Source organism: Asterias rubens, chromosome 20, assembly GCF_902459465.1.
Source record: "Asterias rubens chromosome 20, eAstRub1.3, whole genome shotgun sequence".
Taxonomy (NCBI): Eukaryota; Metazoa; Echinodermata; class Asteroidea; order Forcipulatida; family Asteriidae; genus Asterias; species Asterias rubens.
The window spans coordinates 10,172,773-10,196,030 of NC_047081.1; the positions used below are offsets into that span (position 1 = coordinate 10,172,773).

At 38.7% G+C, this 23,258-nt stretch overlaps 1 protein-coding gene and 1 long non-coding RNA gene across 2 annotated transcripts in view; one reads left to right on the plus strand and one right to left on the minus strand.

Moving 5' to 3' along the window:
* Window positions 1–23,258, plus strand: part of LOC117303797 (neurotrypsin-like) — a 37,146-nt gene that overhangs the window by 9,371 nt on the left and 4,517 nt on the right. The window contains exon 2 of the mRNA XM_033788158.1: window positions 9,594–9,933. Coding sequence (XP_033644049.1) covers window positions 9,594–9,933 — 340 coding nt within the window. The remainder of the gene's footprint in view (window positions 1–9,593; window positions 9,934–23,258) is intronic.
* Window positions 16,238–18,115, minus strand: LOC117303798. Its single transcript, XR_004520544.1, has 3 exons — window positions 18,019–18,115; window positions 17,656–17,724; window positions 16,238–16,325 (listed from the first exon to the last, which is right to left on the minus strand). It is a non-coding gene; the product is annotated as an uncharacterized LOC117303798 (long non-coding RNA).

A 23,258-nucleotide genomic window follows, 5' to 3' on the forward strand; every position in this document is an offset into this window, starting at 1 on the left:
AGTAGCAAAGCCGAGCAAAAAGGGTGCACTCGACAAGCCACATGGTATTGATTCAATGGGCGGGAGGAAGCTGTATAGACGCCGTGGTTTCGACCAAATGGACGGGTAGAGTGTTTGAACTGTTTCGATCAAATACAGGAACTCTTCGGAAAAGTTTCAACAATGTGTGTTTACTATAGCGAAAGAGGAGTTGCTGTGATTTGTTGTTGCCAAGAAAATTAATACTTTGTGTTTTCTCTAATAATAAAGGATGACTTAACAAATCTCTTATTTTGATGTATTTAAAAGTGAAGTATTGTGTGAAAGTGACAGAAGAATTTGTCGAAAACATTTTAGGTAAGTTGAAAGAGAAGAGCAAACAAAAGCGGAAAAAATGAAGCAACAAAAAACAGAGGAGTTTTTATAACATGTGTCTTTTAAAGACACTGGACACTATTGGTAATTGTCAAAGACCAGTCTTCTCACTTGGTGTATCTCAACATATGCATAACATAACAAACCTGTGAAAAATTGAGCTTAATCGGTTATCGAAGTTGCGAGATAATAATGAAAGAAAAATCACCCTTGTCCCACGAAGTTGTGTGCGTTCAGATGCTTGATTTCGAGACCTCAAATTCTAAACACGAGGTCTCAAAATTTAAATTCGTGGAAAAAGCACACCAATATTTTGTGCAAAAAGTGTACTAAATTTCAGTTTCATTATTCTCTTGCAACTTCGATGACCAATTGAGTTAAAAAAAATTAAAGGTCTGTTATTTTATGCATATGTAATGAAGGATACACCATGTGAGAATACTATCCTTTGACAATTTTACCAAAGGTGTCCAGTGCCTTTAAACAAAAATTGTAAATTACCTTGGGATAAAAAACGGAAGCTGGACTGATGCACTTATAAAGCTACTTTGCCCTTAAAGTACATTGGGAAGTAGCAAAGAGTAAAATATCAATGCAAACGTCTAATGGAGGCAGGTGGTTGACACACCTGCTGTTGACAAGTATAAAGCAGTTGCATCACGACTGGCTGTAATAAGTTTGAATCTACACGTGGTATTGTACGATGGTAGTCTTTAAAGGCAGTGGACACGTTTTGAAATCGCAAAGACCAGTATTCTCACTTGGTGTATCCCAATATATGCATACAATAATAAACCTGCGGTGCAAACTTGGGCTCAATTGGTCATCGAAGTTGCAAGAGAATAATGAATAAAAAAATTTGCTGTAATACTTTGTGTGCTTTCAGATGCTTATATAAAAGGCTCAAAAGCTACGTTACTTCAGAGAGAGCCATTTCTCACAATGTTTTATACTATCAACAGCTCTCCATTGCTTGTTACCAAGTAAGTTTTTATTCTTAGAATTATAGTCAAAATTTTGAGTAATAACCAGTAGTGTACAGTGCCTTTAACCAAAGAGGTTTTTTTTATATATTCTGGTGATATTTTGACCCGAGAGTTTGTTAAAGCGACTCGGGGGAACGACCTCCATGCACCCCACAAGTCAAGCCGCTTCTCGAAGCAGGAGCGTACCCGTCGTCCGTCACGGCCGCGCCGAGGAAGCCCCGGTTCGAGAGGGGTCTACCCACTCCTATGACCGACTCACCCAACACAACCCTAATGCACTTTCAACACAAACTCAAGTGTCTTTTACGGATGGGAAAAAAACTCAGGGGACTTGCCAATAGTTCAATACAGAGAATTGTATAAACAGTATGTATGACTAACTGGCTAAAACAATATAGGAGTTATGCTGCTTTCAATTTAGCATAATGCAGTCAAATTCAAAGTAGATGGTTCATGGGATTTGAGGCATTGCATTGTTGGTAATTACTCGAAATATTTTTTAACATAAAAACTTACTTGGTAACAAGCAATGGAGAGCTGTTGATAGTAAAAAAAAAAACATTGTGAGAAACGGCTCCCTCTGAAGTAAAGAAGTAATTTTCTATGAATTTGATTTCGAGACCTCAGATTTAGAATTTGAGGTCTCGAAATCAAGCAAATTCAAGAAGCACACAACTTCGTGTGACAAGGGTATTTTCTTCTTTCATTATTATCTCCAAACTTCGACGACTAACTGAGCTCAAATTTTCACAGGTTTGTTATTTTATGGATAATTATGTTGAGATACACCAAGTGAGAAGACTGTTCTTTGACAATTACCAGTAGTGTCCAGTGTCTTTAAACAAACAGTACAGGTTATTTTCAGAACAGAACTGAGGAGTCTCCCGATATCCGACAATCTACTACGCTGTAGTAAAATATATAGCAAGACAGTTCTCGAAAGAACATAATTTCCTTGACAAGTAGATACACACACATCAGTGAGCTACCGAAAACCAAAATATTGTATTAATATGGTTCACTTAAAAACATGTTAGGGCTATACTTCATAATGAACTAGAGACCTATAAAGATGAGTTTTTAATCGGCATAATGGGTCGAGAGTCAGTCAAAGTCACTGTAATGTCACCCACGGGGGTGTGGGCGATCGGTGGTTAGCCTTTGCGTTGTTATCATGACGTAGTATGTGCGTGGAAAGGCCACAAGACCATAAACTCTACGTCAAAGGCCACTATCATCAACAGCACGACATGATTATAGGTAAATAGTTTTAAGTGAAGTTCTTTGTTTATTTTTGCCAACTTTGTGGTTTGTTATAACGTGATCAACAACGCCTGAATCTGTCTCATGTTAAAAATCTTTTTTTTACTGCACTGACGACACTATGGACTGCAGCTGTGCACAATATTGAACAGAGTGTCCCCCCCCCCACGTCCTAAGTCCTAAGATTATAGTCTTAAGTTAGGAAGACTTTTGTTAAATCCCAATGTTCACGATGGTAGAAAAAAAAGCATTTTGTCAAATTTATTTGAGAACCATTATTTTATAAACACAAACCATAGCCATCGAGCTTCTAACCATCATTTACAGCGAACTGAAATAATTTCTCGCACTGTACGCATCACGCGAGTAATGAAATATTCGTGGGTTTTCTTTTACCCACGCAGTAGTACCTGCTTTCATTCAGTCCAGTGTATACGGTCGAGTCAAGTTACAGCACGCGGTGCAGTTTTCTTCCCCGGTAAGTGTACTCCATAAGTCCCGGAGTGCTGGCACTCAGGGAGCCATTATTTCAATCCGACCTTGCCCGGCGAGGCTACCTGCTGCTCCCAATCCAACCGCTGCTTTCCTCTTTTCCTCTTTCGGTTTGCATTATTTGTTAATTAATTAAGATTCCTTAGATTAACAGTAAGATAAACAATGATACAAACATAAAACCGGATTGATTGCGTGCAGTGATTGTCCTTTGGGGATAAATAGTTTTATGCTTGGGTGATTTATTTTTTTAGAACCGCCGTTGCATAATTCATTTTGTGAAGACTATTGTTAACTTAGTCTATTTCTCCGGAAAGCCGTTCGAGTACTGGTCATTGTGTGCTCAGCGGAGAATTGGAATAAATACAATAATGAACGTCAGGGGAAACAAACCGCTTGCCCATCAGTGTTTCATTTATTATAAATTTTCCAATTCGATTCTTGTTATTAATATTTAATGGAGATAAGTCAAGCGGCATATAATTGCGCGAATAATATTTGTGACATTGTAAATACCGCACTTAAAGATCATTGTCATTAATATAGGAGTCATTAATAGTTTGATAAATATAGGATGCTTGGGGCGCTTTGCAGCTACTAAGTAAACTTATAGTATAATACTATTTTCACATCGAGTACAATAGTTTATGCGCGAAGCTATGACTGATGAACACTTTAACCAAACAGTGCTCAATTTACGGTCATGCTTACCGAATAATTATGCGCTTATTGTGGTGCCTTTATAAAACGTCCTTGTGCTGTAATCGCAGAATTCCGCACTAAGCAGAACCATGAAATGGGCCATGGCCCTAAATGTAGCCCCAGCCCTAAATGTTGCCCCCGGTCTAAATGTACAAATGTTTACCCAAAGTAGCCCGCGCCTAGAAGGTTAGCATTTGTCAGCCTTTTGAAAAGCCGACTCTGATTTTCCAAAGCTGTTCATTAGTACTGATGGGAAGTCTTCTACAATTGTATCGCCAATACTAGCAAAGTGGTGCACAACGTCTGTACCCCCCCCCCTCTCTCTCTCTCTCTCTCTCTCTCTCTCTCTCTCTCTCCACAAATCCAATCAAATAACCACAGAATATTTTGTTCAATAGCACACAAAAACTACGTCATCCATTTTGCGATTGGAAAAAGAACCACTCAGATGAAGATTTGACACCCGATGAATGTGACGTCACACCACGGCATCAGCTTTCAATTCCCTGAAATTAAACTCGCCCCAAAAAAGGAAAAAGGCGTCTGAGAGCAGCGCCACTTGGACCCTCTTAACAGCGCGGGGTTTTCATTACAGACAAATGGTCTGGATCTCATCTCTGCATTGAGTCTTCGCCACCATTCGGCTGTTGGAACCTACAAATCCACTCAGACTATTTCATACAGCGCCTGATCCAGTGGAACATATTATACAAGTCTGTCAATCAAATAGGACTACATTCACTTTATTCGGCTTGATGTTATAAGATTTACTCGCCAAAAACTGTACAATCTTTTAAAATTTACACCGTGGATGTGGTCACATACGAATACCCAGGAGAGAAACTGCAAACTTACTCACAGACGTTCTCAATGCGTCTGATCCAGTTGAACGTAATATACAAGTCTGTCTATACAATAGGACCAAACATTCATTTTATTCGGCTTTAATTATATATGGCATTTTTTTTTTGCCGTATATGTGGTATTTTATTTTAACATTGATGTCGTAAAGAAGTGTTCGCATTCAAAGACACATTTGTTATTCCAAATGTTGCCACCAAAGCGTTATTAGGGACGTACTCGGCACAACAAAATTACATCATGGTTGTTGTCACATAAAAGACAGTCAGAAAGACTGAAGCTTTCGATACAATAAATTCAATAAAACATTATACAATTTCACGAATAGAAATGAAACGATAATTATTTCATCTATACTTTACCGGGAAACACAACAGGTTCACGTTGCTGTGTACTAAATTAACTACTGCATTTGTGAATCAATAGCATTGTTATTGAGAGTTTTACCCGCACACACATGTGTGTAAATACTGTATACTCAGTGCTTTCCCTGAGACCCTGTCTTGGTTTTTTCCGCAAGAGTCGGTACTGGAGAAAGTACACAATGCTTTTACACACATCGGTGTGCATGTACGAAAGTTTTGCCATCCCCGGTACACAATTATAAATAATGACAGTCTCCTGACGAAGCCTAGAACAAAGCTAGTCGAAACGTTGAGACCAATTAAGAACTCACTACGCCGTAGTGGAGTTAATAACGATCCTCTAAAGCTAAAGCAGTAGTCCCAGCTGATATGCCACATTCTGACCATAGAAGTTAATAAGCAGGACAGTTCTTTTTCAGAACTGAGAAGTATGTTGAAAATCTGAAACTACTCCACAGTAGTAGAACATATTATAGCAAGACAATTCTCTAAAGAACAAACTCTACCTGGCAAACCAAATACATATTGATACCTCACCATGCAATGTCTCAAATTCCTTATAACATTATGAACACAAAATACTTCCATTCTAATCCTGTTCTTCTTTCAGTACTATAAAGGATCACGGCCAAGATTACATGAACCGTCGTAAAGTCACGGTTTGGAAAATGCCTTATTCAGAAGCTTCTTGAAATTTTAGCGCATTATTTATTTTGTTTAACTCAATTAAACGTAGGCTCTACATCTAATGCAACCCGAACATGACTCAAAACCCCGCAATTTTACCGGGAAAGTAATCCAAAGGCTTATTGTTCGACTTTTCAATTGAGATGCAGGAGCGTAGAGTGCATCTTGCCGTTCAGTCACTTGTATTGTTTGTTCACTGTTAAAGCCATTATACACTTTCGGAACAGAACAAAAAAAGTTCACAGATTTACAAATAACTTACAGGGTTTACAGAAGGTAATGGTAAAAGACTTCTCTTGAAATATTATTCCATGAAATGCTTTACTTTTTGAGAAAACATTAAAACAATTATCAATTCTCGTTGTCGAGAATTTCTGATTTATTTTGAACACATGTCATTACACGGCGAAACGTGCGCTAACAAGGGTGGGTTTTCCCGTTATTTTCTCCCGATTCCGATGACCGATTGAGCCTAAATTTTCACAGGTTTGTTATTTTATATACAAGTTGTGATACACGAAGTGTGGGCCTTTGGACAATACTGTTTACCGAAAGTGTCCAATGGCTTTAACTGGAGCAGCTATTGCTAAGTGAAGTGCAACAAAACCTCGTAGCTACGCTTGCATACTATAAAAAAAGAACTTGCCTAGTTCTAATGTGCAATGCAGAGAAAAGAGTCTTTGAATTTAAGTTTAATTATTTATATAAGTGCGGCAACGTTAATCCCACCCGAGTAATATGCCTGTGATTTTTTGTTCACATCAGGACTCGGAAAAGTACTGAGAATACAGTGCTATCGGTGCAAGGGTAAAACCAAATCTTTATCCCCGTCGAAATCTAACATCTATAACGATAATCCGTTTCGTATGAAGATAAGAAAAAAGGGTTTCGGTGCCTGGAAAGCAGCTCAAACCCTTTCCAGTAGCTGTTTCATAAATAATTTGAAGGATACGAAGGCGAGACACTGAAAGATATCCCCGTAAAAGGAGTTTCCGGTTACATAAGATTACGAGCTGGTTACATTTTCTCGGGAGATTTCGTACACGTCGACATCCACAGGGACAATTTTCTGAGGTTTATGATTATAAAATGCTCATGTTTCGTCATAATACAAAAGACAAATCAATTTTGATGACTATGCACCGTGAAAGTTTTCGTTAAAATGTTGAGATATTGTTCTCCGAAGTTATATGTATATCTTTTTGAAATTCTGGCTACTAATTCTGTCTACTAAGCAGTACAAAATTAAAAATTAATAAGCAGTACATGCTTTTCACGGCAATGAAATGTAGGGGGGGGGGGCTTATCCAAAATTAAGGCGGGATACAAGAGAAGATTTGTTCAGCAGCTGATGCAAGACATCTGTGATGAACTTTTGTGTTCGACAAGACGGATAGTGTCTTTCGATGACCGCAAGCCGACTCTTCCTCGGGTATACAAAACCAATCAAAGTGTTAAAATATGCTGGATCCAGATATTATGTCTGTTTGCACCAGCAGATGTTATCTAAGATCAACCAATTGATTTTGTTTTACATCGTTGTTGAAGAAAACAATTTTCTGGAGGTCTTGCCTACTCGCGGATGCCAATATTTACATTCGATGATATCTGTGGAAAGGTAGCCTCATATAAGAACGCAAAGAGTCGCGCCGGTCGTGCATCGCAGAGTGGCTTGCCGCCAATTGCACATACAAACATTTTTAAGGTGGTAGTGTGCAATAGGCTATCAATTAAGAAACAGTGTACCAATCTTTCCGAAATTAAGTGCTAAAACAAACAGATACTGAAATAGTCTGATACCTTAGTTGTCTGGATTTTGAACAAAGCATGGATTTCTCTTTTTAAAATGTGTGCTATGTACTCGTTTTCGGCTTGAATTTTCAGTTTCGTTTGTAAATAAATCATCAGCACTTTTTTTAAAGAACGAATTCAATGTAGGCCTACAGTGTATTGTTTTAGTAATAATAGCCGCTGGACTACAAATGCGAAATAATTAATGGACATAATACAACCAAATTGACAACTCATGCTTAATATTCATAATAACTAATATTATGTATTTTTTGTCTTTAAAGGCACGGAAGTATAAAAAGTATAGCCTAATAATATTGTTGTATTTTTTTCATATGGCAATTAGCAACATATCTTAATATAATGTTTACAAAACTGGATCCGAAAATTTATATTCGATGTTCCTTGAGGACTAGTACACCTTAGGCAGTTATCAAAAAATACTTTTGGAAAATATTTCTCCAACACCCTTTATCGGTTCAGCCATCGACCGCCGCACCTGTCGTCTTGAAATGGTTATAAATGATCCCCTCTTCAATTGTCCAGCCCTCTCTCCTTCACTACCTATAGCCACATGAGAAATTAAAGTAGCCTGACAAGAAAGAAGAACTCCCCCCTTGTGTTTGATCAGCTCTGAGCAGCAAATATTGCAGTTGGGTTGTAATCTCTCAGCCTCAAAGAAGAAGCTAATTAGACTTGTCAAGGATGATTTGTAATATATTGAACCGGCCTCAGATCAAGGGTAGCAATAAAAAGAGACGAGGAGCACATCGATGTCTTGGTCGAGTTGCTAGGATAGGGACATCTGACCTTAAAGAGAGGTTCTGTACAACATCGAAAGCTGTAGGTGACTTTGAAATCAATAGGCGATTATTGTAGTTTTTGCCACAGTTACAAATCGAGGTCACTTATTATAAGTTCATCACTCCAGTTCAGTAATCAGCATCTACTGTACATGCAGGGCTTCCTATAAACCATGTGAAATTTGTTCACAACAAGTGTGACCTTGTGCATTCTCCATGTATTCTGGCAGGCAAGATACTACAATGGTCCTATGGGAAAGTTTACATTTTGTGTCATAAATTCCACATAAATCCAAGAGCTATGAAAGTGAGAGCTGGACAAGTTTTTAAATGGGCCCCCTTTCATCATATCAAAAGTTGACAAGAATTGGACAGTGCAATCTCCATAAAATACACAATTTTAAGTTTTCTCCCATTGAGCTGTGTACAAATCATGCCTGCAGGAAGTCTGGGCTCTGTGACTCTTTTGTAAACATGTGATGTCACAGGTCATATCATCTTTATGCATTGTTTGTAAGTGCTTATTTCTACAGCAGGTGTGGGGATATTTTCCACATAAGACCCATTCATTACATGTTACGGCCTACGAGATGCTCTCTGGTACAATTTGGCACGCGATCATTCAACTTCAATTCAATAATCAACAACTATAAACAGGGCTTTCTTGCAAATCAGAAGACCCATCCACGTGTAACGGTATACAAATTGCTGTGGTGTAATCGGCAGCGAATCATACAAGAAAACGCAAGGGTAAACCCCTAGGGTTCATACGTGCATTGACAAACAAGGACCATGGCTTTGCGTACCATTCGAAGGACAAGGCAATTAAGTGGCACACGTGTCAAGACCGGGACTTGAACCCACACTCTGCAGAACAGAAACACGGAGCTTGAGTCCAGAGCGCCTGACCGTTCGGCCACAATTCAACCACTTTGTAAACTTTAGAAGCAACCTTTGTAAAATTGTTTAACATAGAGCTTTACAAAATGTCTTATTATTATTATTATTAAAAACTAATGGATCCGGATTAGACGTTGTTCTGGAGCCAGGTGTACATTGATTGCCCAGAATATGGTCCACGCCCTTTGGACCGATATTTGGGACCACTTGAACACAATAACCTGTAGCGTGTTGTATAAACAAAAGTTAATGGCCTGACAAACATGAACAGGTAACTATGTGTAACAAAATAAGCAGTGAAGTGGAAATGCATAAATGGAGAGAGAGGGGGAGTCAGAAAGCACAACAAAGTAAGGGGTAAAATGTATTATTATTTGTCTGTTTTTCAGCAACCATTCAACAACAGAAAACTTGACCTCTTTGAGGAGCAGATGTCCTCCCGTCCTCGATCTGCGGCTGCGTACAACAACCTACAACATGAATTATGGGATAAAAAGATGGCCGACGATGAGGAGGCCGATGACGTCAGTGATGACGTAACCAACTACGAAGAAAGGAAATGGCAGTCCCTTCAGAACAGGGTGGCCGACAGCTACTTTATGAGAATTGTAAACTATCTGCTGAAGAAGGATTCTTTTGGTGGCAGCGGTGGGATCAGTGTTTTACCTCAGGGAGAAGAGTATCAAGCCGACGGTATCGAGGTTGAACGACGCGCTTCAAAACTACCGGGTAAGTTGAAATTAGGGACGAACCTATGGGCAAGAGAAGCCAGAAAAGCATGACATTGCTTTGTGGGTGCTTTGGGCTACACAGGTGATGAGTGGAGTACATAAACGTCATTGAATTCGGAAAACAAAAACGGGCAAGAATTTTTTCAGATAACATTACTATACATAAAGGCCATCGGAGACGTGCCCATGTATAGGTCCATAGTATTAAAACTACCCAAAATACTCACTAAAGGTGCAACGTTTGTTTGTGCAATTTATGAAACATACACTTTTAACCTCGATCCCAAGCTATTAACTAACATCAGGCAACGTTAATACTGTACATTCAGACGAGTAAACCATGCACTATACCTTCTCGGAACTCCCTCGACCATTTGACCCCTGGCTTGGTAATTACATATAAACGTGCAATGATGTTCATTTTAACAGTAGCCACATTGCATTGCTATCGGCGCATTGTGTACATGCACCTCACAGTCTGGTGGACTGACTCCATTCTAATTGCGGTAGCAAACGATTTATGTTGTGAGCCTGACTATATAAATATATTGGATGCTCTGCTTGCTGTCGATTTCACCAAATTGTTCCCTTAACTTATAGGACTAATCTTAGGACTTTAGTTAAGTTCCGTATACATAGACGTTAGGACGCATTGAACCATCCCAAGTTAGGACGTGTCCTAACTCGAGATAGGATTAATCCTTAGCGTTTCGTGAAATCGGCTGCAGAGCACTTTTGTTCCGTTATATCCATGTCGCACATAAGGTTCCATTTCCATGGTGCTGCCTATACATTCTCAACTTCGATATACCAATCGAGCCCAAATTTTTACAGGTTTGTTGGTTTATGCATAAGTTGGGAATACTCAGTCAGAATATTTTTGCTAATTACCAAACGTGTCCGGTGCCTTGACATTCCATGCTTGACCTAAATTACGCTGCCATGTGTCATTACTTCATCAGCACTAATGGTAACTGAGTATCGCTATACGATAGTCTGACACCAAACCCAGCCTGGTTCAGATACACACAGTATAATGTATGCTAAAGTGTTGGGTGACTCCTCCGGGGCTAGCATGATGATTTTTCATGTCCAGTCTCGAATTGTTTGTATTATGTTGAAAGGAAGAACACTTGCTGATTCTGATATCATTGAGAAATGCGTCTGCAAGTATTTGGGTCAACACTTACAGGTCCCAATTTCATATTAGCCATGCTTTACGGTAACCAAATTTTTATGCTTACTGTAGTAAAACAATCTGCTGTGGTGCAAGCGCAATTCACCAGTTAGCAGAAAAATTAAGCGGTAATATTGCGCGTTCATGCGGATTTGCATTTTTTTTTTTTTTTTTCGTGCAGTAAGCACCGGAAGGTTAGCACGCCTTTTCGTGTGCTTTTAAAGCGCTTTGAAATGGAATTGCACATATAAGCAGCACAAAATCCCACCACTAAGCAGCTTTATGAAATGTGTGGACTGGTCTCCTTAATTTATTCACAAGGATCAATACAGTTACTGGCTTTAATGTATGCACATGTACGTCGAATTTAACTGCAAATCTCCATGTCTATGGGCCATGTGAAATTAATGGGATGTCAAAGGTGGTTATGGACGTAGGCTAAAAGGCAGATCTCTGGCGTAATTCATGAGCCTCTATAGAGTCACGTCAGATGTTCAGTCTAAACTCGTAGGTGGCCTGGAAAGAAGTAGAATATTCATGTGAGAATTCAACCACTAGATCAAGACTTGTGAAGTGTTAATGCAATGACTAGTGAAGAGCAGATAAGTTTCTTGAAGATGAGATTTTGAAGTTTCAAGTGGTGCAAGTATCAGTTAGGCAGAACGCCATCAGCGTCGTGGACAATACAGCTACAGTTGCATAACAATGCTACGCTATCTTCAAGTCAAGGAGACTCGACCATCTTGAAATATTCACCCTGGTAAGAAAAGAAGAAGAGAAAACAGAGCCATACACCGAAGAAGAAGAAAAATGTAGATCGGCCTGAAGATATAGATTTTTCCATTCTACGGAGAGGCATATTGCTGGGGATAAATTACACAACGAAGACGTTGTTTTGGAGCGGATTGCGTCTCTGGTATACCGTGGGTGTTGATGCCTCGATAGCCCCCGGGGCTTGAGATGCCCGGCTCCGCTCTGTACGAGCTTCTCTCGGAGTAGTTCCGGTTCACTCGCCGGGTCCTTCCATCATACCCTCCTCGGTTACTGAAACCTCATAACCGGAACGACTTTTGTGAAGAGAGAGAGAGAGAGACGGTTGCGTATGGAATAGACGACTGTTTTCTGTGAAGCGTTTAACAAAACATGGTGACGTCACGCTCTAATTTTTCCTCCATGCACTGACCAATGAGTTACCGTGGTCGAGTGGTTTTAAAAACTGCATGACTTGCGATCACAAGGATTTGAGTTCAAATCCTACCCGAGCTAACCACTGATTTCACAATGACCAGAATGAATATTGTCGTCTAGCTGAATCACAACTTCCTGATTTGTGATAATCCTATAGATATTTAGCCAATGTTTGTATGAGAGAGATTGGCAATTGCCAATGTGTTGCTTTATCCCTTGATGGGAAGATTATCTAAACAAAACACAGAAAACAATGTGAGCGTACCTTAATATCATTTAGGGTTTGAAACTTTGAATGGTGGCATGAAAAGAACACGTGGTTAACGACTCAACGTTTCGATCAGTATTTGATCGTCGTCATTTATAAATTTGTAATGGAATCCCATTTGTAGTGAAACTGTTTTACTCCTTGCTACGTCAGTGGCTTAAATCAAGCGAATGGAACAGTCGTCGTGTTTCTTATTCATTAGGAAGCCGAGGAGCATCAGGTTAATCATTACACCATAAAGTAATATTCAGAAATAAACAGCGTCCAAGACACAGGTTGCTTTATGAAGAAATGACAACATCAAACCATGAACATTCACATCAATATAAAGTCATAAAGGAACATGAATAAGGTTGACTTATTAACCGTCAATTTAAAAGTCACGTGCCTCTGAACTTGCATGAAACTTTGCATTTTAAAACGCGCCAATCCATCTCCCGGTCCCCGATTCACATCGAATAATCCTCATAGGAACACACAATCTAAGAAGCGATACCGCGCGCGGTAATCTTCTTTTGTTACAATTTTGGGGGGTTTTGAAAAGTGATATCTCTTTCCGAAACCGCAGTACTTGGAATTGAACAGTTTCTCCAAATGCATTACTGTCCAAGGCTGTCGTATATCTTACCACGTTAGTTTTTATTGACGTGCATTTTAAGTCATTAACAAACATGCATGTAAATACCCTTTAAACAGGTTATCCACTGTTGTTCACCGAGATGATTGTATATGATCACCTTGAACGAAATCACAGTGACCTTTGCATTTTGCTGTTCCCTTGTACTTAAATGTTCTGTCAGCAATTAATCACAGACGTTTTCATTGGTTTAATAATCAACCTGTACAACTGAAGCAAAGCAGCATAGCCCCACTAATAGAACATTTCCTGTTTCCACCAATCTGTGCAAAATTGAGGGAATCCTAACACTGCAACCGTTTATTAACAAATTACCATGCCATTAACGCCCATAGATATCACACCATACCACCAATTAAAAGCCAGGTACTACACAAAATGTACTGTACCAACCCCCAGGCGTTGTTTGCAGTTCAATGGGCGGGCGAATTATGATTGCTGCCAATTTGGCGCGTTTCTCATTACCCGAGTCGGAAATTAAGCATTTTCCTCCTGAACGTTTTTTTTTTGTAGAAGTTCGAGCTAAAAGGAAATGGTTGCAACCTTTGTACATGAACTGTAATTGGGACTGATTTATGATATAATGCTCCCGGATACTATATTCTGTATAACACAGGTTTGTGACCTCACAGCCAATACGATTTTAACCTTTTATATTCTATAGTTTGACTTCAGATTTTATATAAATCGGGTTATATTTTATGCATAATCACAATTAAAGTTATCCACTATATTATTCGACAGCCATGTCGACGACCTGTGTGTTTTTGCACGTATTCGAATACTGGCTCCAGATTTGTTCTCGTCACGTGCCAGAACAATGTACGCCGGAACCAATTTAACAATATTAAAAATTCAGGTATAATTGTCTATATATTCATACCAAATTTAAAGTAAGCCTTTGTTAAGTCGATACCATTTTTTTTTTTTTTTTTTTAATTCTTCGGACAAAAAAGCAAAACGTACGTACCTCTAATCATTTTGTATGTAAGGGGTGCAATATAAATTTTAAATATTATTATTATTATGAATATTATTACCAATACGTATTAAACGTACGTACCAATTCGGTATATTCAAAAGAGAACTTGTTAGCTAAAATAGGTCACAATATTTAGATTGATGTAACGGTGTTATAGTAACATGCACTACAGTTCCGCTTCAGTATAGACGTGCATTCAAGGCAGTGGACACTATTGGTATTTACTCAAAATAATTATTGGCATAAAACCTTACTTGGTAACGAGTAATGGGGAGAGGTTGATGGTATAAAACATTGTGAGGAACAGCTCCCTCTGAAGTGACCTAGTTTAGGAGAATGAAGTAATTTTCCACGAATTTGATTTCGAGACCTCAAGTTTAGAACTTGAGGTCTCGAAATCAAGCATCTGAAAGCACACAATTTCGTGTGACAAGGGTGTTTTTTTCTTTGATAGTTATCTCGCAACTCCGACGACCGATCGAGCTCAAATTTTCACAGGTTTGTTATTTTATGCTGATGTTGAGATACACCAAGGGAGAAGACTGGTCTTTGACAATAACCAATAGTGTACACTGTCTTTAATAGTGCCTTGTGTGTACCCCCTCATTTTTTTTTGTCACAAAAGGGTGCCACATTCACAAGCACATTAGGCCACTATAGGCCACATTCACAAGCACTTCAATTTATCTTGGGAAACTTGAGTGAAGTTAAACATTTAAATCAAGCTGTTAATATGGTAGCCGTGATGTAGTCTGCCACTATCCATTTCCCTCGTTGTTTTGTCATATGGTGCTCTCCATACTCCAGTCACGCGTTTAAGGGCAGTGGTTTGGGATTGCAGGTATCCATGACAATGCCACTATCAATGGATATAGAAACCTTTTACATGTTTATCAAACTTTCAACTGTTCCGCCAATATAAACGCTTCTTTGTTGCTACAAAATAGATACATGTAATATACATATTCTCGATCTCCCCCCCTCCAATAGCCATGTGTCAAAGCCTTCGTAGCTTCGTCACTCGATTAGCGTGGTATCTCCTTCCAGTCGCTTTGGATCGCGGCTCTACAAAGCTGAGGATACGCCACGAATTAAAAAAGGCCTTGAAAAAAAGGCTACTTCCCGAGACCACCTTCTGCCATTAGTAGATTACAAACGCCCTCTGTCTGGCTCTTGTCTCCGACATGGGCCCAATTATTTGATAGAGCTGCTTAACGACCAATTTGTGCTTACTGTACGATGCACACGAAAAGGCATGCTAAACTTTTGGCGCTTTCTGCACGAAAATGAATGACGTCACAATGCAAATTCAAAGTGAACGCGCAAGATGGCCGCCTAATTGAGGCTAGTGTTAAACAAAAAGAAAATGGATTTTGCGACAGCAACCTTTACTTCTCTTTTTAAAAGCACATATAACGCCAACACAGAGAAGTGATTTGTTGTTGTCAAAATGCTTTCAAAATGTTGAGCTGTACTTGTGCGACCAAAAAAACACATATCCCTTTCTCCTGCGGAAACTTGTGTAACTGATAACACGTTCGTGTAAAATAGAAAAACACTTCTGTTCTGAGATGTGATTGTTCAGCAAACCAAATTAGTGACAACTCTGCATTCATGAATAAGCAAGTTCATTGAAATATCTTTTTGTTATTTATTCATGGAAATACAAAGCCCATTTGGAGATGCACCATTATGCAGACGGACTAAATCAACGCTTCTCATTGAAAACGTACACATAGGATACATCAAAGAACTGTATATAATTATTAGAAATTGTCCCGGCTAAAAGCTTTGGCTTAGCCATTCTAATGTCCCACTCGATTTTGACTACAGTACTGCTCGAAGTATACAACACTAATTTGATGAAATTTCCGTGATGATATGTTGCCCGTGTGTTTGCTCCGCTGTGACGGCACGCATTGATAGCTCTCTTTCTCCCTCTTTCTAGTTTTATTGAGATAAACGGCCGATCGAAGGGTTGCTTTACGCCGGGCAAACATTGGTCGACGACGTAATGTGATTTCCCTACGCCATTTCCAATTATCTTTCCAATTTATTTGAGTTTACCTAAGACAATTGCCACCGATGTTTGTCCGCTCGTCTCGGTCGCAGTGATCAGGTTCGATGAATCACGGAAACTTTAAGGGGAAAACAGAAAAAAGGATAACACAGAAAAAGGAGAGGGAAATTAAACGTGCCGCGTTCAGTAATTTAAAACTGGAACTACAAAATATTAAAATTTTTATTGGGGATGAGAGTCAACATGAGTTGGTAGAAGGGGTTGGTGATGTTTGCCTGTATCCAGGGATAGGGTTTAAACAGTCACATCACTGATAATCATATTTCTGTCCGTACTTATTGCTTTTTCAATGACGTACTTATTAAAATGTAGCCAAGAAAAAATTAGAGTCAATATAAAAATGACGGTTGGGGTTTTTCCAACCACCCGGGATCATATTGACCAATGTGAAATGTAAGAACACACGTTAAAGGCACTGGACACCTTTTGATTTTGTTTTTATTCCAACATGCATTAAATAAAAAATCTTTGAAAAATTTGAACTCAAAATTGTCATTAAAGTTGCAAGAGAAAAATTACAGTAAACATTCAGTGTATAAAATAGTTTGTGTGCTTTCAGATGCCTAACAAAGGCTTCATGATGAAAGTTCTTGAGTAAGAAATTACCTTCTTCTCAAAAACTACAGAGGGAGCAGTTTCTCACAATGTTTTATCCTATTAACAGCTCAATTTCAAGTAAGTTTAAATGACGAATTTCAAACTCAAACTAAGAGACCATAAAATATGATAATTCACTCACTACAACACTCAACTATAAAGAACAAAATAAAATAAGCCGTGATGACTGACACCCATGCCTCTGGAAAATGTTACAATTAGTCAATTACGTAATAAAACATTCAACTAAAATAGTGGAGATTCAGTATACAATAATCAGTGAAAGAAGAGAAGTTAGTATTACGTCACAATAACAATTATTAAAGTTACGTACAATCATGATGCACAATTAAACAATAATATTTTTTGAAAACACTACGAGTATGGCATTGCCGTATTTGTTGGACCAGTTCGCAACTAACGCTGAATTACACGGGTATAACAAAGGGAATCAAAATACACTAGAAGATCAAACGAGAAATTGATTAAGTGAAACAGGAAAAAATTAAACTTGCATACCATTTAAAACATGCTGTCTATAGCTTTGGGATAAAACAAAATTAAAATTGGCTGCGATACAAATGTCTGCATCGTCACTTAAACACGATCTTCAGTATAACTGGGGCTCCGTTTTAGTTTTACGGTAATCCAAACCTAACCGTATCAAACTAAAGGCAACATCACACCGTTTCGTGTTTCAAAGATCACTCAAAAATCAACTGGCCCACATTGTCAAGGCACCATACACGTTTGGTAATTACTCAAAAATAATGGTTAGCATAACAACTTACTTGGTAACGAGCTGCAGTGGAGAGTTGTGATGTTAACCACACTGTGAGAACAGCTCCCTCTGAAGTAACCTAGTTTTTTAGAAAGAGGTAATTTCTCACTTATTTATAAAGATTTCAGGAATCTGAAAGCACACAAATTTGTGCAACAAGGATGGGTTTTTTTTTTTTTCATTCTTTATTCTGTTGCAACTTTGACGACCATTTGAATCAAAATTTTCACAGATTTGTTATTTTTAAGCATAATGTTGGGATACACCAAGTGAGAATTCTGGTCTTTGACATTGGACAAAGGTGTCCAGTGCCTTTAAAGTAAAACACGATATCGTTTTATACAGGGGATGTTGCAGGTTTGTCGTTACTCACCCAGTTTTAATTCCGATGTCAATATTCTGAAGAACGTTTTCTCGATGGGTCAACTGTAAACCAAACAACCTTGACGCCAAGCTTCTTCTCCCCGCGGGACCCTGACATCAATGTGTACAATTCTTAAATTACATTGGGTGTACGGGGCTTGATAAACAACAACAAAACAACAACAACAACAATAATAAGCAGTGCTTGTATAGTGCTATTTCAAAGAGCATGATCATAGCACTTTACAATGAAATCATTACGAAAAATAATACTCAAAATTTGTGAAAAATATACAAAAAAACAACAACAACAACAACAACAACAACAACAACAACAACAACAACAACAACAACAACAACAACAACAACAACAACAACAACATCATCATCATCATCAAACAAACATCATCATCAAACAAACATCATCATCATCAATTAAAAACATGAACAACAAATTGTTCTTTTGGAATGAAAACAGTGTCATACCTTCGAGTCCAACCCCAGCCGTTACGTGGGCGAGGATGCCTGCCCCTCCCAAAACAAAAATGTTCCCATACTGGCGTGCCTTGCCTCTCGTACAGAAGTGGGCCGCAAAATCCTCTGAAGAATTTCTGATATTCCATGCATTACTGGGGGGGGGGGCCCAAAGTTGAATGCAATCGTTTGGTGCTTATTATGTGCCTTGGTGTAGTCCTGGCTACCTATTGTATCTTCACTCTGTGCTTGGATTCCTAGGAATTCTGAGAATAAAACAAATATAGCGCGTTAAAGATGTGTGGAACCTGAAGCTTCTATAACATACCTTTGGCCGTGTTTTTCTTTGTTTACGGTTGACACTAACTGGCCCCCATGCACAAGTTTATATCGAGCATTGTGTCAATCCATTTCAAACCACTGTTAAAACAGAAACTTTGTGAAACTATTTGCAGAGATAAACGAAATATCGTTGATAGGTAAAAACTCTTAACTCGTTTTCACGAAAGCCGCATTTCAAATAACCGCATTTCAATCTCCCGAATTCCGAAATTCTTGTAGAAAATAAAGCAAGACAAGTTCTTAAAGGCAGTGGACACTATTGGTAAAACGAACCTTGTCACACGAAGTTGTGTGCGTTTAGATGGTTGATTTCGAGACCTCAAAGTTCTAAATCTGAGGTCTCGAAATCAAACAAGTGGAAAATTACTTCTTTCTCGAAAACAATGGCACTTCAGAGGGAGCCGTTTCTCACAATGTTTTATACCATCAACCTCTCCCCATTACTCGTCACCAAGAAAGGTTTTATGCCAATAATTATTTTGAGTCATTACCAATAGTGTCCACTGGCTTTAAAAGAACATAATCGACCTGTTATTATGCATAAATTACCAAAATCATACATGGCGTTACCACAAACCAATATTGATACCACATCTTGCACTGCCTCATATCAACATTTAAAAATATTATTGTTTGATGAGTTTATCATAATATTTTGTTTTTAATTAAATTGTCACGATACCCAAACTTTCTTACTGGGATACCTACTTACCCAGGTCGAAATTCTAGTTGAACCTAGTTAAACTGGGTTTAACTGGAACTAGTTGAAAACCAGTTGATAAACTAGTTAAACACAGTTAAAACCAGTTGGTTTAATATGGAAAATGGACAGACACCAACTGGTTTATATTTTAAACTTAGTTGAACACAGTTGAACCTAGTCCAAACCAGTTGGTTAATATGGAAAATGGATGACTTTGGTCACTATCCAGTTGAACCAGTTGACCCCAGTTAACTAGGTTCAACTGGAATTTTGACCTGGGTAAAGTAGGTCGATGACCGGATACAGTCCCGTTTTGTTTTGAATCGTATAGTTTAAACGAACCATCAGTAGGCCCTGATGAATAGCACAAATGAATAGCTGATGAGACCGCTAAATCAAAATAAATAAATCATAATAAATTAATCTGATTAATTTGTATACCTATTTTTTAAGAATAAATCCTCAAGTGTTGGCAATCAATATATTACCACAACACAGGAAAATATCGTGGTTAACAAATTGCATTTAAAAACCGGACAACTTGGCCTTTAGGTGGATGTATACAAAATCCCCACTTATATTAAATTTATTTGCAACAACAAGACAAAGACGCGGTTTTACTGTAAACTGTTTTGAAATGAGATCATGCACTGCCTAAACTGAACTACATCCAGTGTTCGTTTACTGTGAATATAGATCACTCTGGATACAATGCACCTTGCCATTCAGTGCCTTAATTGCCTGTAGGCACAAAATCTTGCTAAGCATAGAAAAAAATTACTTAGCATCAACAGGAGATAACGCACATCCTGAGCATTGCCTATTTAACTGCACCCGGTGTGTTCTCTCACTGTGAGTATAGGTCACACTAGATACAGAGACCTCTTGCCTTTCGGGGCCCCAATTTCGTAAAGCCTGTAAGCACAAAAACTTGCTAAGCCCATAGAAAAAATTCTTAACAAAAGTATGAGAAAATCCACATCGTGAACACGGCCTATATCAAACTTCATCCAATGTTTCATCATTTTGAATAATTTATAGACCACACTCATACGAAGACATTGCCATATAAACAGACTACTACTAGCAAAAACTACATTAATTTAACTTTATTGTGAGTACTTGTGCCCCACTTGATTTATGCTTAGCACAGAAATGTTGTCGAACAGTATTTTCTGCGAAACAGCTTTATGAAATTGGGTACAGGCTTTCATTGAAGACTATTCGTGTGTTGGTCAGAAAAAAAACTAACCCGCCCCATCCCATCCTAACCCAACATCAATTGACCCATATCATGGTGGACTGGTAGAGTTGGATCAACCCGGAACGCGCACCGGAACCTGGGCCAGCAGCACTACCAGAACAGTTTCCGGATTCGACTCTGAAAAAGGAAATGACGCTCCGGATTTATGTGTCGTTAAAAGCTGATCAAGACCCGGATTGATGGCTTATATTTTTGTATTGATGACCCGGAATAATAGATGGACATCCGGATCACCTGTCAACTAAAAGAAAATCTCTAGAAGATTTTTGGGGAAAAAAACAAGGTTGATTTGGGAGTAAGATGTTTGAACACGATGTAGATGCAGACTGATAGTGTATTTTTCCTGAGTATTGACCCCCCCCACCTCCCCATATAAGGCCAGTTCGAGTAGTGACCATTTTTGGTCAATATGTTACCAGGGGTCGATTTCACAAAGAGTTAGGACCAGGCCTAACTTAGGACTAGTCCTATAGGAGATATACAAATTACATGGATAGTCCTAAGTTAGGACGAGTAACTGGTCCTAACTCGAGATAAGACTAGTCCTAACTCTTTGTGAAATCCACCCTGTACCTACGCATGCAATACATTTTGGGTACCATGCAAAATTGCCTAAAATGGTCGACTTTAGACCCCCGCTCGAACTTGGACCAAATGACGGTCACGATGGAACAGTCACCCCTGTCAGGCAGGAACTAAACTCCTTTAATCAAATTCTGGTTTCATCCATCAACCACGGACTCCATCGTACCTTACCCCAAGCTAGACCCATCAGTCAGAATCATAGCGATTAACTTACAAGACAAATCAATCTAGACTGATTAACACACACAAGACAGATCAATCTTATGACGTATCGGTGTTTTGACCACGCACGTGCCCTTCTAACGTCATTGTATGAGTTTGTTCATCACGTGATCCCACGCGTTAATGTGGTTGGGTGGTTCCATTGTTTGAACCCCAACCCCCAACCCAACCCAACCCAAACCAACCCTAACCCAACCCACACCTTGTTGCGAAGAAACACAAGTGCCTAATTTCACATCACTGTTTAAAGGGAAGGTACACGTTTTTTGGGTAATTACTCAAAACAAAATATTAACTTAAAAACTGAATTGGTAACGAACATTGGATAGCTATTGATAGTATAAAACATTATGGGAAACGGCTCCCTCTAAAGTAACATAGTTTTTGAGAAAGAGGTAATTTCTCACTAAAATAATATAAATAGCTAGAAGTCTATTATTCCTATATCTGAAAGCGCAAAAATTCGTCCAACAAGGGTGTTTTTTTTCTTCATCATTTTCTCCCAACTCCGATGACCAATCGAGCTCAAATTTTCACAGGTTTGATATTTTATACATATGTTGAGATACACCATGTGAGAAGACCGGTCTTTGACAATTACCAATAGTGTACCTTCCCTTTAACGGTAAGCAAATTTTCTAGTTACTGTATCCAAATCATGCGGCAGTTCTGAACATCATTTTCAGGTACACCGTGCTAATTATAAAATATTAATAGTGGTAACTTACTGAAGCATGTCCTTTAATTTCAGTTCCAATTTACGGTTATATAAAAATAAAATAAATCCCCGGAAGACCTTAAGAAAACCTTGTCACGAAATGTTAAAGTTGACATCATTTTTCTACAGAGATGTAGGCGTAGATAATATCGCCAGTTACCTTGGGGGGTTATTATGGTTGCTTTCTCGATTGTTATTAGAACATCTTAAGATTACAAATTGGAATTCGGAAGTCAATTCATAAGAATGTTTACTTTGTCTTTATTTTTATGGTCATCTCTAAGATTAAGTTTCAATTTATATTATTGTGAAAGATACTCGAATAATACTTTGATGCAACAACAACAAAATGAGTTCAAAACCTTCTGACTATGATATGTGCGTTTTGATTGCGCTATTAAATTCCGAAAGGCTAGGCGAGCACGATCCATGGTATGATTATCATTTTTTGAAGGAAAATATTTCTGAAAGAAAAAATAATATTTCAGCTTTTTTAGGTCAACGCACCCCGAGTCTCTAATTTCGCCCGTGGACTAATCATGGGACCGGGCAAATTAAAATCTGCGCGGAGCGCACCGTTTGAATCAAACGTGTTGATCAAAAATCATAATCGATATTCCAGAAATACCCTTGTGAAATTTTACTTTATTTTGTGGGGAAAAGGGGGACAGAAAAAGAAGCTATTTTCTGCCATGTCCACGAGGACCCCTGGAATGGGTTGTCAGAAAAACTCTTCGGTTCCCTGAGCAATAATGGCAACCCATGACACCTGTCCGAAGTAGTGTTTATCGACACCTCTCGACACAAATACTGACGGGGGAAAAGTGCCATCCAAGCCGGGCGCCGCGAGTCGGGGGAATACGGGGAGCGCGTGTTCCTTCGTTCAGAACGGATATTAAAAAAGGTTACAATTTCGCAGTACACAAAATCGGTCGCTCACTC